The sequence below is a fragment of the Mustela erminea genome, chromosome 6, assembly GCF_009829155.1.
Source record: "Mustela erminea isolate mMusErm1 chromosome 6, mMusErm1.Pri, whole genome shotgun sequence".
NCBI lineage: Eukaryota > Metazoa > Chordata > Mammalia > Carnivora > Mustelidae > Mustela > Mustela erminea.
This window is the reverse complement of record NC_045619.1, coordinates 1,717,598-1,735,706: the sequence shown is the minus strand read 5'-3', so window position 1 is coordinate 1,735,706 and position 18,109 is coordinate 1,717,598. Positions and strand designations below refer to the sequence as shown.

At 59.5% G+C, this 18,109-nt stretch overlaps 2 protein-coding genes across 2 annotated transcripts in view; one reads left to right on the top strand and one right to left on the bottom strand.

Moving 5' to 3' along the window:
* Positions 1–13,429, bottom strand: part of LOC116592613 — a 32,734-nt gene extending 19,305 nt beyond the window's left edge. The window contains exons 1-4 of the mRNA XM_032345892.1: positions 13,087–13,429; positions 10,130–10,655; positions 9,703–9,826; positions 9,346–9,527 (exon numbers count right to left, since the gene is read on the bottom strand). Of these exons, the coding sequence (XP_032201783.1) occupies positions 9,346–9,527; positions 9,703–9,826; positions 10,130–10,655; positions 13,087–13,249 (995 nt within the window). The 5' untranslated portion in view covers positions 13,250–13,429. The remainder of the gene's footprint in view (positions 1–9,345; positions 9,528–9,702; positions 9,827–10,129; positions 10,656–13,086) is intronic.
* An 89-nt stretch (positions 13,430–13,518) lies between these two features.
* TAFA5 (TAFA chemokine like family member 5) overlaps positions 13,519–18,109 on the top strand; it is a 171,680-nt gene continuing 167,089 nt past the window's right edge. The window contains exon 1 of the mRNA XM_032345891.1: positions 13,519–13,770. Within this exon, the coding sequence (XP_032201782.1) occupies positions 13,659–13,770 (112 nt within the window). The 5' untranslated portion in view covers positions 13,519–13,658. The remainder of the gene's footprint in view (positions 13,771–18,109) is intronic.

Genomic DNA, 18,109 nt, shown 5'->3' with positions numbered 1-18,109 from the left:
CACCTGTCTGCCTCCTTCTATCCGTGCTCGCCCCTAGGTTGGAGGACAGAGAGTCCACGCCACCCACGCAGCACATCCAGCTCCGGGTCTCGTCACAGGAGTCGCGTGATGTCCTGGAAGGGACACTGGAGACCTCGCACGCCCGTCCACAACACCTACAGGACTGGCTTGCATCCTGGTCTCACGGTCGCGTCTGTCTCCCCTTGCTTCCTAACGCTGCCCTCTCCTCAAACTACAGGGTCTGGATTCTAGGGCACGTTCTTTCTGGTCTTAGTTCATGGGGTCAGTGCACACATGACCCCATCGCTACAGGTGGAAAGCTTGGCTCTTGGCTCCAGTCTGATGTTCTGGTCACCATTCTCTGTCGGGCAGGAGACTGACATCGTCCACCTCCAGGCTTACCGCTGGCCTGGAGACCAACTGGCCTTTGGCATTCACCTTGCTCAACAGTTGTGTTTCCTTCTCCGTCCCAGCCGTAGAGACACAAGCCCTGGCTTCTGAGCCTGACAGCGTCTTTGCCTTCTCGCGGTTCCGCCATCCCCACGAGTGTGGGGCCGAAGGTGTTCCGGTGACACATCCTGGCTGTGCTGTCTCAGCGGAAACCTCGCGATCGTTTTTAAGTGACAGGGCTCTAAATGACTCCTAGTTTTGCCTGTTACTCAGAATATTTCAAACAAAAACACATCATAAAGATTATAGAGCAGAACAAAGATGGTTATTTTGTAGAACCAAGTAGAGAAGAATACAGAATCGAAGTGGGCGAGGCAGGAATTAGACATGTCCGAGGTCAAGGCCTGAGACAGAATTTAGAGATTAAGACACTCCATGTGTGTCCCTGATGGCTTCTGCTTTGATTTTTATTTCGACTAACATCACAGTAATCAAGAGTTTATGACAGCTGGGCAGGTCGAAGAGATAGAAGAACAAAGTAATAATTGTGTTTAATGAGTAGGTGATTTTTCTTAACTGCAAGAAACAAGTCAAGTCTACAGGCAGTTGGGATACCAATTAGAATTCTAGCATTTATAATAAAAAAAAGGTAAATTAAAACATTAGCATTTGAAAGAGGGAAAAAGCTTTCTGAACAAAACAGTGGGTGAAGCCAAGGAGTTCTATTTTTTTTTTTAACAAAATTTTTTAAAGATTTATTTATTTGAGAGAAAAGGAGAGAGACACAGAGAGAGAGGGAGTGAAGACACACATGCACCAAGTGGGGGAGGGGCGGAGAATCCCAAGCAAGGTCTGCACTGAGCTCAGAGCCCAAGGCCGGGCTCGACCTAACAACCCTGCGCTCACCGGAACCAAGGCCAAGAGCTGGACACTTCAACGACCGTGCCCCACGGCGCCCCACACCGTGGAGTCCTAGCGAAGACCTTGGAGGCTGTCTGCTCCTGCTGCTGTTGGTCACGCCCGGCCACGGGCCTTGCGCAGAAGCCACGGAGGGGACAAGTGTGGTTGTCCCCAAGAAAGAGACAGCGACACTAGATCCCAGGGGACCGAGAGCCCGGGAGCAGGGAGCTGGAGTGACCTCAATGTCCTGGGGAGGCTGGAGGTCTTGAGACCAGCAGAAAGGTCAAAAGGTCTCCGTGCGTTGAGCCATTAGAGGACAGAACTCTAGTTTCCACAATAACTCAATGAGATAGGCTTCGTTCTGCCAAGGGGCAGACATTAGGATTCTGTCTTGTACTTTTTAGACCACATTCCCAGGAGGAAAGTTGCCCAGAGCAGTCTGACACAGGCGGGTGAGGCCTCCCGCTCTGGGTCCAGCTGGGTGAGCCCCCCTTCCCCCGACTAGGTTCCAATCACACTAAAAAGCCAACGTCCTGAGTCCTAGGAGGCAGTGGGGGCGGCTGGGCCAGCAGACTCTGCAGAGAGACAGCCCGAAAGGTGCTTCTGCTGGTCTCCCGGAGGTGTGGAAGCTGCGCTCGGGGCGGGGGGAGGGGGACCTCACCAGCAGGGGCTCAGGGGCTCTGCAGGCCCCCCCATCCCCCAGAGGCCCCGCCTCTCCCGCGGTGGGTTTGGGCCGAGTACAACACGTGGTGCAGCCACTTCAGGTGGCGTCTGGGGAGCGAAGCGACGTGGGCGTGGCTCCCGGCCCCAGCTGCCCGTGTCCTGGTCACCTTGGCCTCAGGTGGCTGCCCAGGCTGGGCCTCAGCCCCACTGTCAGGGGACCGCGTGTGGCCTCGGCGGGGTCCCCGCGGCCCCGGGGGTGCCCCCACCACCCTTGCAGAGCTCCTGACCCGCGTTCCTGAGTGAGGCTGGCCCCGTGCTTCCCTTGAAGGGCTCTGGTTAAGAATCTGTTCTCTTAGGGCACCTTCCGACGCCCCCACAAGGAATGAAGGTGTTTACCCTTATTTACGAAGGAAATGGGTTATAAGTAAAAGAATCCCCTGTAATTTATTCACACGACGAAAAATTAACGAGCATTAGTAAATTCCTTTCTACTGTAAGAGAAAAAGGAAGATACAACCTGTGATTTAATGAAAGATTTTGCTCTGGATGCTATTCTCCAACACAACAAAGGGGACGCTCCTTATTATTCACGAAGCAGTTGGGCCGCAAAGAGAAAGTTCTATGAACAGCCATTAGCATCTTAATTACACGATAATTCAAAAGACAGCTCCCCTGAAAAAAACTTCAGCCCATAAATCTCTTGGTCTCAAAGTCCAAGAACTGCAACGGACGCCTGAGAATGTGCTCCAGGGCCAGGGCGGGAGTGAGTGGGTCCTCCTGGTGCGGGGCCCGGGGACCCACCTGCCCCGAGGGACCGGCCCCACTGTGGGATGGTCACTCCTCCAGGCCGGACACCTCCCCACCGTGCGTGGGAAGGGAAGGTCACCGTAGCGGGCCGTGCCTGGGGCCCTGGGACCAGCAGGGGCAGAGGCTCATTGGCAAGGACGGGACCCCATGAGTGAGGGGCAGGCTGCCGGTTTTCTCTCACCACATGTTGGAGCGAGTCCTGGGATCAGTGACTCTGTTCTGGCTGGAGCCTTCTGGGAGGGAAAGACCTCGCTTAGACCCGCTTCTTCCTAAAGGGAAATGCATTGCACAATTGGGGAAAAAAAAGAAAAAAAAGGTTCTCTTAGGGCTTGAGTCTTACTGCAGAGGACAAAGGTTGAACAGCGTCTTTGTTGGCCTCTCCGCCTCCCCAGCCCCGGGCTCCGGGTGGCGTCACCCTCAGGCAGGAACCTTCCACCACACCTCTGGACGGCTCAGGGCGTGAGTCCCGCGTGCCCCAGTGCTCCTGTCCCTGCGATTTCTGCAGAAGCTTTGAGCTGGTTCCCGGTGGGAGTCCTGCTGACTTTGGGTTGGGAGTGGACTATCCCTCCCCAAACATGCCCGTGAGGAAGGGGGCTCAGGTCCCCGTGGGGGAATCCAGACGCAGCAGGAACCAGGGCTGGGCAGTGAGGGGACAGACGGCCGCTGCGGAGGGGCCGAGGCCTCAAGGAGGCGCCCGGACCTGTGGCTTTGGAGCTCTCTTCAAGGAAAGTCTCGCAGAGGAATTCAAAGCTCCAAGTAAACAGAAGATGCCCGGCACACAGGAGGCCGTGGCTCTCGGCACAAACCCACTGCTCCTTCCCCTCCCCTGAGGCCAAGGAGCTTGTCCTCAACCCCCAGGGCTCCAAAAACCAGGGTGAGATCTGCTCATTTTCCCCTGCTCGACATACACATGGAGAAACCGTGACAGCAGACGCCACCCCAAAGTCAGAGTCCAGATGAAAGCAGCTGGAGACGGCACCCGAAGCCCACACCCAGAGCGATCCGGGGAAGCAGCCCACCGCCCCGCCCCGGGGCCTGCCGCTGGGGGTCTGGGGCCTCAGTCCCGCACATCAGAAGGAAAACCCACCCATCTGCTCTCTGCTTCTGGGAGCCTGGTTTTCCGTTTTAGGTTCCACACATAAGCAGGCTCACACAGCGTGCGTCTTTCTCCGTCTGGCTCACATCGTGAACAGAAGGCCTCGGGGTCCGTCCACGTGGTCACCAAGGGCAGGAGCCCCTTCCGTCTCGTGGCTGGGTGATACCCCCAGACGCGCACGTGGCTTACACTCCCGTCTGCTCTACCCATCCCTCCTTCCACACGCACGAGGCCACCTCCGCGTCTCGGCCGTGGCGAGCGGGGCGGCGGCGGACGTGGGAGCAGACGTGCTGAGACCCGGGCGGCACTTCCTTTGGATACTTTCCTGGAAGGGGGATTTCGGGATCACGTGCCAGCTCCCTTTTAATTTTTGGAGGAAACCCCGCGTTGACGCACCCGAGTGTGGCGGTCATTTCACAGAATGCATGTTTATAAAATCCGCTGACCGCGGACCGTAAGCCTACACGGGTTACACGTCATTATGTCTCATCACGCAGGAGAAAGACCAGCAGGGGACAGAGCGTCCTCCACGGGAAGGTGGTCCCGCCTCTCTGAACGTCCGCCCCAGAACTACTTCGCTGTACAGACAGGACAACAGACGGATAAAAACATAATCTAAAAATATGGACTAAGAGACGTAAAGAAGAAACACTCTGTGCGGGGGAGAGCGGGCCCAAGGGAGGCAGGGGCCAGCTGACGGGGCTCCCGATGGCCGGCCACGGTGGGGATGGCGGGGGCAGAAGTGTAAATCACAGGGTATTACATACAACCCTGAGTGTAAATAAATACCCGTGAATCCATACTAACATAATTATATGATTGAATCGATCGATATACAGGGAGAACAGACAAATCTCTCAAGCGGAAAGAGTCCAAATATTTGTAGCCCCTTAACATGGGCTGTGCAGAGCGACCTCCTTCCAAGGAGGACTGCGTGGACAGGAGGGCCTGGCCGTGGAGAAGCTGGTGCGCACACGTCAGCCTGGAGATCGAGGTCAACGCGGAGAGTGACGGGTCGTGTTGACGCACCTGCTCTTGACAGGACGTGACGGCGACACTGTGCCCTGAAACCCACAGCTTCGGTCAGATCACGAGAAGAGCTTCCCACCAATCCCCACAGAGCCCTGCCAGGGTCGCGCCAGGCCTCCTCGAAGCCGCCGAGGTCGTCGGAGGCACAGGACAGGTGCGGGATGAACATGGGCGAGAGAAGCCCAAGGCCACGGGGACCGGATGTGCCGCCCGGTGGGGTCCTGGGACCGGAGAGGAAAACAGAAAGGAGGCGGCACCAGGGGAGAACCAGGGAGATCGGAAGGAAGGGTGGGTTGGGTTTTGAAATTGAAAATGACGAATAGTAAAAAAATAAAACAGTAAAATCAGATTTGACCTGTTAACCAAAGGTAAGCTGAGTGTTGGGTGTACGCGGACTCTGCAGGATCGGTGGGGTCTTCCCCTAAATCTAGAACTGCTCTAAAATAAAAAGCTTTTTTTAAAAAAGTACTTAATAAGTGTGATTTGGGGGCGAATCTCCCTGCAGAACTGACCACCCACAGAGGCAGGCCTGCTGGCCCGGCAGCTTCCAGCACGTGTGCACACCCCGGGGCCAGGTGGAGCCCAGGGCGCCCGAGCGGCCCGTCCACAGCCCTGCAGAGCCTCCCCTCTGTTAGGGACGTTTCCAGAAATTGCTAGAAGGATCTTAGGGGAGGCTGGAGGAACCACACCGAGCAGGGGCTCCACAATGGGCTGGGCCTTGCCCTGCCGCCCGCACCTGGAAGTGGAAATTGTCTAAATGGTCTGCGGAAACAGAGCAGGCTGCCAGGTTGGGTACGAGGCCGAGGCCAACGGCTGTTTGGAAGGAGCTCACCTCCAACGCAAGGACATGAGTCGGCTAAAAGTTCAGAGGTGGGAAAAGATACGCAGACACAGTCAGATACGGTAACGGAAGGATGGACTGATCCAAGCGAGGCAACGATCCTAAGTGGTCATGACCTTGATGACAGAATTTCAACACACTTGAACCCGAACAGGCAGAACTGCAGGACACAGACAAATGCACCGGGGCGGCCGGAGCACACGATGACTCGTCTCGGGAATTCCCAGAGGCAGACGCACGCCCTGCGGGACCGGCGATGGGACACCTCGGACCAGCCGAGGAGCGGACGTCTGCAGGGCGCCCGCCCAAAGGTGAAGCGTGCGCACGGCTCCCGGCAAAAGTGTCCGTGAGGCTCCGTTCCAGGCAGGACGCCCGTCTCAGACGGAAGAGCTCTGCTTAAGGATCGGTGGGGTCTGTCGTTTGTCGACGTCGAATCAGGCTCGGGAAGTTTCTGGAAGAGCCTCCAGAGGTGAGGGACGGAGGAACAGGCTTCTAGAGAGCCTGGGGGTCCAAGAAGAAACTAAAGGGGAAGGAGACACTGAGGAGTCACAGGGCATGATTACCTCAGGAGACGCAGAAAAAGCATTCAGAACAGTTAGGACCTGGTTTCTAACGAACCCCCAAAGCCAGGCACGGAAGAGCATTCCAGAAGCGGGAAGGGCCCTGTGCAAAACCTCCAGCCGACAGCACGCGTCATCGAAGCTGGGTGCGAAGACGCACTGTCTTCCTGCCAGATCAGACGTGGGGCAGTGGTCCCTCCTCCCCTCATTCCCACTAGACCTGGTGCTGAAGGGTCTGGCCAACGCAGGAGGCCGCGCAAGGACGGAAAGTCACCTGATGTACAAGGAAGAAGCAAATCCGTCTTTACTCACAGGTGTAAGGAAATCTGATAGAATCAATAAAAACGTGACTAGATCTAATCATGTCTGAGGTCATCGGGGTGCGAGCTACGAGACCGACGTAAAAACCACGTGGAGTTCTGTACCATGGGAACAATCGGCACCAAAAGAAAAGCACTTAAAATAATACCCGAAATGCCATTTAAAATCGCACCAGAAGTGCAATGAATTGGGCAGAAGATGAGGCCGACACGTGCGCTGAACGCTATGAAATACCGATCAGAGACATTCAGTGAGACCCAAAGCCGGAAGACATCATATCCGAGGACGTGAATCGTCTCCAGCTGATCTCAATGTTACGGGGCGTCTCAGCTAAAAACCCAGCAGGGATAAAAAAGAGAACACAACACTGTGCGTGGTGAGAACACGGAGCGTGCAGAAGGCTCACACGCCCGGCGCAGACGTAAAACAGGAAAATTGTGCTGGAAAACAGCCTGACCCTCTCCCAGACCAGTGAGTGTGGAGCCATCCTGCGAGTTCCTCCCAGTACCCACCCACGAGAAACGAAGACGTGTGCTCACGCACGGGCACGGACGTGAAAGTTCACAGCAGCCTTGTCCGTACGAGGCCGGCCTGTAGACAACCCAGCTGTGAATCAACGGGGGAATTCGCCAAGGCCGACAGTGTCCAAGCAGTGGGTCTGCGCTCAGCAGGAAAAAGAAACGAACAGCTTGCTGATACCTACAGGAACATGCATGAACCTCAAAATAATTTAACTGGGTGAGACCAGCCAGGAAAAAAGGAGACTCTTCTGTATGAGTCCGTGTTTATAGACTTCTAGGAAATGCCAATTAAGGGAGGCCGACGGAGACCAGGCATCGTCTGGGGCTGGGAGGGGCTGAGAGTGACACGGGCCGTGGATACGTTCATTCTCGTTCCCGGGGTAACGTTTTCAGGGGCCGACACAGGTGTCAGGACATTGAATGCTGCCCTTCAAATATGCGTGGTGAATTCCACGCCAGTGACGTCTTCTGTGCCGGTTCCCTGTGCGTGTGAGCATGGCTGGGTTACGGTTCCCGGTTGTCCGGCCACACATCAGTCCAGATACTGCTGTGAAGACATTTTTAGGTGAGATGAGCGTGTGAATCGGCGGCTCTGGGGACAGCAGATTGCTCTCCACAATGTGGGAGGGCCCTGCCCAATCAGTTGAAGGCCTTCACAGAAAACAGACTGAGGTCCCTAAGGAGGAATGAATTCTGCCTCCAGAGCTCAGAGAGACACTCTTTTCTGGGTCTTCCTCTTGCTGGCCTGTCTGGAAAATTCTGGAATTTCTAGCCGACCCCCACGTTCCCATGAGCCAATTCCTTAAAATACTTTTCTCTCTCTCTCTCTCTCTCTCTCAGCTATTGGGTCTGTTTCTCTGGAGAACCCTGGCCAGTGCACCTCCGTAAAGCCATAAGGAACAACAAAGTGTACAAAGCGAGAGAAGAGCCCTCGTCCAGACCCCGCTGACCGCATATTCAGATCTCCAAGAGGAAGTATTGCACACGAAACCTACCACAAAGACGGTTTGTGGATGGTGCGAGCCGGACACACAAGGTCGTTGACACCTGCCACAGTCTCAATGAGACTTTTCTGTATTTTCGAACTTCCCCAAAATTTAAAGGCAATTTATTCCCCAAATTAAATGTTCTGAATAATCAATGGTAAGAAGACAAACCCATGGGGAGCAAACCCAGCCAGGGGTGTGGACAGGTGGTTCTCGAAAGATGTGAACTGACGGATGCACAAAAATCGTAAACGGGAAGGACATTAACAGGTGTTTGTCACCTGAGCCGCTGTCCCTGGCTCTCTCCTGGGGACAATAGCGGGGCTGGCGTGGGCAGCCTGTGATGTCCTCACGGGCTCTTGGGAGGAATGTAATTTAATACATTTTCTGGACGTTTATTTGCCAACTATAGAGCAAGGCCTTCAAGTCGTGTCCTTACTTGGACCCAAGAATTCGAGTTCTATGGTTGTTCGTCCTATAAGTAGCGCATCTGCAGGACAGGACTTGGGGACGAGCGCTCACTGCCGAGACATCCGGAGGAGCAGAGTGCCGGAAAGTCCCAGGGTCCAAACGCCGATGAAGCAGTCAGTGGTGGTAGTTATTCAGGACAGTGTCGCCCAGGGCCATGAAATGGGGTCCCAGTCACTCACCGCCGACCGACGGACACGGTTCACGACAGACCCGCAGAGCCGTGTGCGAACAAGGGAGTAACGTCACCAACAAAACCCTGGGGCGGCTGTCTGGGGGCACCACGGAGACGCGCTTCCTTTCTCTGCCTCGTCCGTCCTTTACAAAACTGTCTTTAAATGGACATAATTGCCCGACTTCGGAGCGTGCTGTCTGGGGCACGGCTGCCGGCCCCAGCCTCAGCCGCCCCTCCCTGCGCCACCGTGGAACGGTCCCGGCGCGTCCCTCGGCCCCCCATGTCGCAGCGTGCACACCCATGCACAGGTGTCGGGGCCCTCTCTCTAGGCAAACGGCTTGGGATGACGCCTGGAACATACCATGGGACAGAGAAACACTTCTCGTCCCCGACCTTGAGTGGTGGAAAGGGCAGTCGCCCCTCGAAATAACGCTCTAGTTGCACCCACCGACTCTGTGAAAAACTGTTTCCAGGGCTGAAATTTTAGGGCCCTCTGTTGCCACGGGGCTCGCGGTCGGCTGTCGGCCCCTGCCAACCTGCCGACCCCCCGTGCCTCTTGCCTGCGGGGCCGGCTCCCCCTCAGCCCACTTGCCTGCGGAGAAGTGGCCTCCCGGACGCTGTCGCCCCCACCTGGCCAGCACCTGTCTCCGGCAGGCTCCTACACCTCTGGGGCCGCCGTCCGGTCTCCCGCCCTCCCTGCTCCTGCATCTCTCGGGGCTCAGGGGCGTCTCTGCAAACTGCACACGGACGCATCGTGGCCGGCAGTGGGCCTGCAAAGGAAAACCTGCAACTGTTTCTAGAGGAGGAACAGACAGGCCCAAGACTGTCGGCCCGTTAGCTGCCTGCCACACACGGACCGCTGTATGTCCTTCCCAAAACCGTGCCTGCCCTCCCATAAAGTACACCGCCCTCCCCAATGCCCAAGCGGACACCCCCAAATCTTACCCAGTTTAACATCCAGCTAGGAATCTCTCGGTCAGCCTGGCAGTCCATGACCTCAGTGACCAATGTCCCATGCCCGGTACGGAAGGGCAGAGAACAGGAAAGCCACAGACCACACCCCTGTGTTCTGCAGCAGAGCAGTGACAACAGGCACACACGCCCCGTGCAGGGGACGCTGGCGTTCCCAGCCCAGACCTGGAGGGAGCGCCACGTCCAGCCCCCCTCACATGCCACTCCTCCTCCATGGGCCACTCCACGTGTCTGGGGCTCCCGTGGCCCCCTGAGCCACCAGATGCAGGACGCCCCATCGATGGGCCAGGACACAGCTTGGGGCTTGGGGGGACCCAGGACCTGCTGGAGGCTGCAGGGCAGGATCCCCAGTCAGCGCGGCGTGGAGTGGGGCTGGGGACCGAGCGTCCACTAAACTTACTCGGCTCTCAGAGTTGAAGGTGCTGTGGGTTCTCGCCACTCTCCACAGCCAGCCAGTCGACGACGACAGACTGTCACTTGGCAGCTTTGGGACCAGGAGCCGCGCTGTTTCCTAGCAACGGAACTCGGCGCCCCTCTCATCCCCCATCCCCAGCTCCCATCGAGGTCTGGGCCCGGCCCCCCGGGAGCCGCCAGCGCCTGCCGCTGCCTCCGGCCGGCCTCCCGGCTGTGCCTTCTGGTGACCCGTCCTCCCCTCACCCTGCCAGTGCCCTGACCAGCCGCCCTCTCTCCCGCCCAGCCTCCCCGGCTCCCAGACTCTCCACCACCCTCTGACTCCAAGCCGCAGGCACCGCGGGCTCTGTTCTCTCTCCTCTTCCCGGTACGGTCGTCCGGACCCAGCACAGACTTGGCCAAGACACTCCAGATCCATGAGTTGCTCCAGCCTGACCGACGTTCTTTGCTTGGACAAAAGCTGGTCGGGCTCCTGATCGTTCTCCGAGGCCCACCTGCACACCTCCTTGTGCGATCTGGATTTAGCAAGAACCCTGCTATGTCAGTTCTACCAGAGGCCCCCCCCCCATCCCCCTAACAGCTGCCCAGGCTCCCCATCGTCCAATGTCCCTCCATGGAGATGCCTGGTCCCCGGGCCGGCCTGCAGCCACGGTCCCGTCAGGCCGGCATAGCCAGAGCCCCTGATCCTGCAGCCTCTCCCCGACAGCATGAGCCCGTCCCAAGGGCCCCTGTCCTTGCGGACGGCCCTGCGCCAGGCCTGCCTCACCAGCTTTCACAAGCGTCTTTGAATACCTTTTCCTTTTACCTGTCCAGCCCTCGTGTCACAGCCGTGGGACTCTCATGGAGGTCGCGCCACACACCGCACCCTCCTTCCGCGTGGGGCGCTCCCCCACTGCCCACCCCCAGCATCGCCCTCCGACCTTGGCGTGACCCCTCCAGTTCACCCTCCCACACTCGACGCAGACCACATCCCTCCGGGAGCAGCCGTGCCACGCGGAGAGAATTACAGTAAACACGCCCGTCGGTGAGCAGCCCGCGTGTACGAAATGAATTAGGACACAATGGAAAATACCACAGTATAGCAAGAGTGTAAGTATGGTTTTGTGAAGCTGTCATGTCACGTGTGTGTGTGTGTGTGTGTGTGCGCACGCGCACTTGTCCTGAGGACGGCTCGACTAACCTGCAAACCCACTGGGCCGGAAGCTTCCCTGGCCCGCCCTCCCCGCGCACCTGCCAGGCAAGCCTTCGGTCCCTCCCCTCGGGGCGCGGCCTCTGGGCGCTGCTGGTGCTGGTTTCCTCATGTGTTTCCCAAACCAAGCCCACAGTTCCAGGGGCCAGAAAGTGTGTGTGTCGTGGAACTCGCCGCGTCCCGCAGCGGCATCTGGAAGGTGCTCGCGGCACGGACCGGCGTGCGGGACTGCCCACAACAGGAGACGACATGGGATGGACGGGAGGCGACGGACGCGGCACGTCGCATCCTTTTTAGCAGGATAAACGGCTTCCATCAGACCGGGGGGCGTAGAGCTAGAGAGGCAGCCCCCCCCCGGGGCGGGGGACTGCAGGGACTCTGAGCGAGGGAGCCCCTCCCGGCCCGGGGGCGGACCCCAGCCCGATGCACCCGACCAGGGCTCCCACCCCTTCTCCCTCAGGCTCTCAGGAGCCCCGGGTCTGCAGCACCTACACACCAGCGAAGGGAACCAGCATGCTGCGTGGGGAAGATACCAAGAAGGAAGTCAGACCGCTTGAATTAAACAGGAATAGAAAATTTACGAAAAAAATCATCCTGGACACAATGACATTACAGCCTCTGGTGAGGGCTCCTCACTGAGCCGCCACGGGACTGGGAGAGGTGGCTTGGCCTGGACTGGTCCTGTCTGCCTCAGTTTTCTCCGCACGGGTGTGTGTGTGTGTGTGTGTTGTGTGTGCATGTGTATGGTGTGTGTGTATACGGTGTGTGTGTGTGTGTGTGTGTGAAAGGATGTGTGTGTGGTACGTAGGTACCACGTGTGTGTGTGCACGTGTGTATATGGTGTGTGTGTCATGTGTATGTCATGTATGTGTGTGTCTCGTGTGTGTGCAGTGAGTGTGTGCTGGTGGGTCCCTCGCGCCCACAGCAGGCTCCGAGCAGCCGTGATCACAGGCTCCATGGTCTCCTCATAGGCCCAGCAGGCCAGGGCCGGAGGGGACGAGGGATGCTGGGACCATTTTTGCTTCAGGCCCTCTAGTGGCTCCTGGGAAAGGGTCTCCAGTTCCAGCAAGACCTCATGGGGTTCTGGGAGCCCTCCCTCCTCATGCAGGCCCAGAAGACCCCTGAATCAGGAAGGATGAGCTCATGTCAGAAGAGGCCCCGACCCACGGGAAGCCAGCACTCGGGGTGGGTGGTGTGGCTGCGGACCGCAGTGCCCAAGTCTCCCGGGGTGGGGGGGGCTCTGCTGAGCATCTGGTCTCGGGAGCTCGTCTTGCTGCAGGGACCTGAGAGGGAGCAGTGAGGTTGGAGACTCTGACCTCAAAGGACATACTTGATCCTCTCTCCTCTTGTTTACAGGAATGAATCCGTTTTGCTGATGATAATTAACTATGCAAATAAAATGAATTATACTAATTGTCATCCTGCTTACACAGTCCAGCACCTAGATGGGAGTTGGGAGACCCGAGACTGGGGCCTGGTAGGGGAGGGGCAAGGACACAGCTCGCCAAGGTCCTGGGCAGGGCGCAAAGGGCAAGGCGCCCCATGGAGGACAAGGAGGATGCTCGGGAGGGGCTTGTGTCCCTGCCTGGCAGTGCTCGAGCTGGGGAGACCAGGAGCCCTCGGGCGCTGACCTCAGCTGACTCTGCAGGGCTCTGAGACTGCGCTCTTTGTGGGTTCGAGGACACCAGCGCACGCACGACCCAGAACAGCGGTGAAGGGCGCATCTGGGAAAAGGGCCCGAAGCACCCTGTACTCACAGTAAACTCTGGGACCCGGCGTCGCAGGCCTCTGCGGAAAGGAGTCGGGGCTCGTGGGGCCCACGGGCCACACAGCCCAAGTCCACAAACTTCGCGCTGGCCAGGCCTGTCCTCCCCGCGTGGTGCCCAGGCAGCGGGCGCGCCCGGCCGTCTCTGTCGCCATCCAGAGGCGCGGCTTGGGCGCGGCGTCCCCTCGGCCTGCCTCCCCCGCCAGTCCCGGGGACCGCGCCGGGACCCCGCGGCGTCGGGCGCGCGCACCGGGCGCGCCCCTCCCATTGGTGGCCGGGCGCGCCGAGCCCGGGCGCGCAGCGACGCCCAGAGCGGCGGGGCCGGCGTCCCCGGGCTCGGCGGGCGCGGGCGCGGGCGCGGACGCGGACGCGGACGCGGGCGCGGGCGCGGCGCGGGGCGGGCCGGCGCGGGGCGCAGTGGGCCGGAGCCCGGGCGCGGCGGCGGTGGCGGCGGCGGCGGAGGATGGCGCGCGCGGGGCCCGCACGTGGAGGCCGGCGCGGGGGCGCGGGCAGGGCCGGCTGCTGAGACGCGCTGCTGCCCCCCGCGCGGGCGCCGCGGCTTCAATGGCGCCATCGCCCAGGACCGGCAGCCGGCAAGATGCGACCGCCCTGCCCAGCATGTCCTCAACTTTTTGGGCGTTCATGATCCTGGCCAGCCTGCTCATCGCCTACTGCAGTGAGTACCGCGCGGCCGGGCCCCCGCACGGCCCTCCGGCCCCGGCCCCCGGGCCCTCCCCCGCCCCGGCCCGGCCCCGGCCCCGGCCCCGGCCCCGCGGCCGCCAGGAGTCGGTGCGGAGTTGCCGGCTCGCGGCGCGCCGTCCCCGGGTCCCGCCGCTCCCCGCTGGGCCAGGAGGGAGCGGGGCCGCCCGGGCACTTCGGAAGCGGGCGCCGCCGCCGAGCCTCCCGCCCCGACTCGGGGGCAGGGCCCGGGCGCCAGGCCCCGGGTGGCGCGGCGATGCCCGGGGCTGCCCGGTGTGCGGCCGCCGCTCCCGGCCCAGGCCGAGCCGAGCCGCGCGCTCCGGAGGCGGCGGCAGGTGCGGGGCCGGCGGGCCGCACCGCGGGGGATGTCGGCGGAGCGCCCTGCCCGGCGCCCTCCGCCCGCGACACTCCCGCGGGGGACGGGGGGCGACGCGGCGGCCGGGCCGGGAGCGGGGTGTCCCCGGCGGGAGCGGGGCTCGGGCTCGGGCGCGCGGCTGGAGCCTCGCCTGCCGGGGAAGCCGACTCGCCAGGCGCGTCCTTAAAAAAGAGAAGTGAGGGGTGGGGTGCGTGGAGGGGCCGCCGCCGCCGCCGCCGCGGGCATTTCTGGAGTCGGTCCGGGGCTCCGAGCCGCTGACCCAGCTGGTCTGGCCCGGGGCCGCGGGCTCGGGGCCGGGTGGGTGCGGGGGACCGGCGACGGGGACCGGCTCGGGGGCGGCCGGGGTCAGCGGCCGGGGGTGGGCTGGGTGGGGGTGGGGGGTCGCAGTCCTGGGCGCAGCCCCGGGCCGCGGTGGGGGCGGGTGGTCAGGGCGCCGGGCGCACGCTCGCAGCCCGCCAGGGTGACGGGGAGTGGCCAGCGTCCTGGGCACCGGCTCGGGGGCCGGGATGGCGCGGGCTGCTCGCTCCCCGGCCGGCCGCCTGGCACGGGCTCCCGTCCCTTCCCTTCGTAGCGGGAGGAGGGGACGGGCGCTGAGGAACACCTGTCATGGAGAACTGCCATGGGCGCGGGAGGTGATGGAAAAATATGGATTCTTAAAAAAAAAAAAAAAAAAAAGAGGCCAGCGCCGCGCCTGGCTCCCGCGGCACCACCTCCAAGTCCCGGCCTCCCGCGGGCAGTCCGAGCCCTCCGCTGCCCCCAACGAGACCACAGCGGACCACGGAGCCCCGGGCGCGGCGCGGTCTCCGAGTCCTGGGACAGCCCAGCCCGCCGGAGCCGCGAGGACACCGGTGCCCGAGCAGTCAGGGCCCTACTTCTTCCCACCCCGTTGTGCATCGCCCACAATCGCAGGCAACGGCTGGCGCCCCGCGCGGGGAGGGGGCGCCAGGCGGGAAGGCCCCCAGCGGGGTCGTGACCGAGCTGCCCAGGGAGCACCGCCAGCACTCGGCTGCCCTCTGGGGGGGGCCGGAGCTGGGGCTTGGAGCTATGGTCGCAAGGGTCCCCTGGCTCCCCGCGGCCATCTCGGCCCTCCAGCGGCATTTGCAGGGTTCCTTGGTGATGTGCAAAGAGCTGGTGAGAGAGAAAGTCCCAGGACCAACGGGGGGCCATGTGAATGCTCTTCCTGGTGGCGTGGGGGCAGCAGGGTTCGCATCCATCAGTGTTAGGAAGGGGACTAGCTCCCTGGGCCTCCCCTGGGGCTGCTGTCCTCGGCTGGCTCTGGTGACAGGGTCCATGGGTCCCAGAGGAGAACTCAGGACAGCACCTGGGCGGGGGAGCGGCGGCGCTTCAGGTGAGAAAAAGAGCAACCACGGACGGTTAAGTGTAGGACGCCTTGGCGGTGGTTTGCACACGCCACACCCCCACTGCCAGCCGGGGCCTCCCCGGCTCCCACCTTGTCAGTGTCCCCGGCCTCTGCCCACTGCACACCCTACACCTGCACCTGCACGTCACCCCGCCCCTCCCGTCCCAGGACTGCTGCCCGCCCCAGGCCGGGGTCAGAGAACAGCCCGGCTGCAGCCCGCCACCCAGACACACCGTGGAACCCGAGATCCCCACCCACACGCTCAGCCCGCCCTTAGCAGCCTCCCTGGTGTTCTGGAAACAAATCTTCCAGCAGGACAAGGACATTTGGTAAAATGTCTTATTCGGAAGGACAGAAATCATTAATAATGAAAGCTTGGGTTAACCACATTTTCATGGTTGTTGCTGTTTCCATGTAACGGAATAATTGACAGTAAGATAAGACGTTTACGGACACACCCCATTTCACCGGAAATGCACTTGGAGAAATTAAAACATTTTACTAAAATACAAAATAGACATAATAATTTATAGCGTGGAACGGCAGTCCTGCAGGAAAAAAAAAAGCATTTTTTTTTTTTTTTAGAATTGGTAAAGCAAGTAAAATGCAAATGAAACAGTTCTTATGATTTCCATTCTCTTCTCCAGTATATCTGGGATGAATAAGAACCGTTAGCATCCTTGTTTGTAAATTGTTTTTGTTATCAGTCAGGATTTTTATTACCCAAAATGTCTCTGTGTTATGAAGCAGATATATTTGGATCATATTAATTAGGGAAACTGATAAGGATCATATAGAATTCAATTATCCTCCCTATTAAATCTGAGAATTTCTCCGCAGCACACAAGGTGTGCACTTTCAGGCGCGGCGTGAGGGAAACTGGGTGATTTTCTGGCCTGGTTTTCCGTGCGGGGATGTGGTGCGGGGACCCCGCGGCGGCGGCGGCTCCTAGTTAAGGAGCTGGGCTCCACCCTCCGGCCGGAGAGAGACCTGCAGCCCACCAACTAGGTTAGTTGCTATAGTGACACGGTCTTGTCATTTTTCTCCCATTGGGGAGCAATTGCCAGGAAGAGCGGAAAGAGGAAGGGGGTCCTTGGCGGCCGTCCCCAAGCCGCACACTCGGTGGCCTGCGGACGTCCTATTGGCGGCAGGGCTGGCTCCGGGGTCATGAGCTTGGGGGAGAAAGTTGGAAGTCCTTCCTCTTTCTTTGTGTCTTAGAAGGAGCCGTGTGTGCCGTCGGCCCCCTGGCCGATCTGGAGCGGAGGGCTTGGCTAGGGTGGATGTGGTTCTCCGAAGCTGGCACCGCCGGCCGGGTTACTGGGGGGGCGTGACTGCGTTGGGGTGCCCGTCGCGGAGGACGTGGTCATCTTTCCGGGCTGCCTTACAGCACCGGCCAGCGAGGGGGATGGGGAACACGAGGAGCTAGTGAGGGGTCGTGTCCAAGCCTTGACTTGGACATTTGTGTGCGGTATTTAGTCCGAGGGGAGAAGCTCTGTGCTGTCCCCACAGGGAATGGCTTGGCTTGGCGGACAGGTCCGGCGTGCAAATATTGCTGACGTGGAATTTTTTTATCCCCCCCCCGTGGATCCCATCAAAATTGACTCGTAGCTTTGAGTTAAATCTCATGTCCTCAGCTACGACGATGAGAAGTTACCAACTTCTGAATTGTTTTTAATCCATTAGGACACTAACCGAGCGTGGGCTCTGTACTGTCGCATTTTCTTTATAAATACAATTTATTGCGTAGTTAGGAGAGATTAGAATGTGCTACTTTCCCGCTGTTCAGATTTTATTTCTGGAGTTCTTGGAGAGGTGAATTCGAAAATACTGGGCTTAATGAAGTGATGCCATTCAGAGGTTTCTTTCTCATCTCGGGCTCTTTGAGTTTCTTGTTGTTTTTTTTTTTTTTTTTTCCCCTTTCTTTTCTCCTGTGTGTTTTTATTTGATGAATTCCTGGCTGGAGAGGCTGTGGCGTTGGTTTCTTTCAGCTTCCTAAAGATAAGTCACCTCTGCTTGTGGGGTTTATACGAGCTGAGCGGATGCCCAGGCATCAGCGAGGTAAGGAGATGCCCAAGGAAGTGTCCTCCTGAGCACAGGCCCCCCGGGGAAGGGTGCTGGGGAACAGCGGCGGGGAGCAGGCAGCCCTGCTCAGTCCTTCCAGGAGTGTCTCCAGCATCTCTCTTGCCGGTGAGGACAGAGGACAGCGGATCCCAAAAAGGGGGCTGCGTCCCGCCGTGGGCTTGCCAGGTCTGCTCGGCTCGGGGCTCCCGGCTAAATCCCACCTCGAAGGTCTTGGTCAGGACTCAGCACTCGACATCCAGGGAATGACGTGTGTAGATCAACTTTTGTGGCATAAAGTATTTTCAGGTGACTTTTATGGGCGTAATTATAGGGAAATGTTATGATAATGTGGCACTAGAAAAGGGAAGAAAAGCAAAACATTAAAATCCCCATTTCTTTATATAGCTTCACAGCTGCGCCGAATGAGAAGGGCTCCTTTCTGCATTAAAATGTGGTGCTCAGGAGTTAATGACCTCCACAGAATGCCACCTGTCACCCAGAGTGCCGCGGGTGACGGCC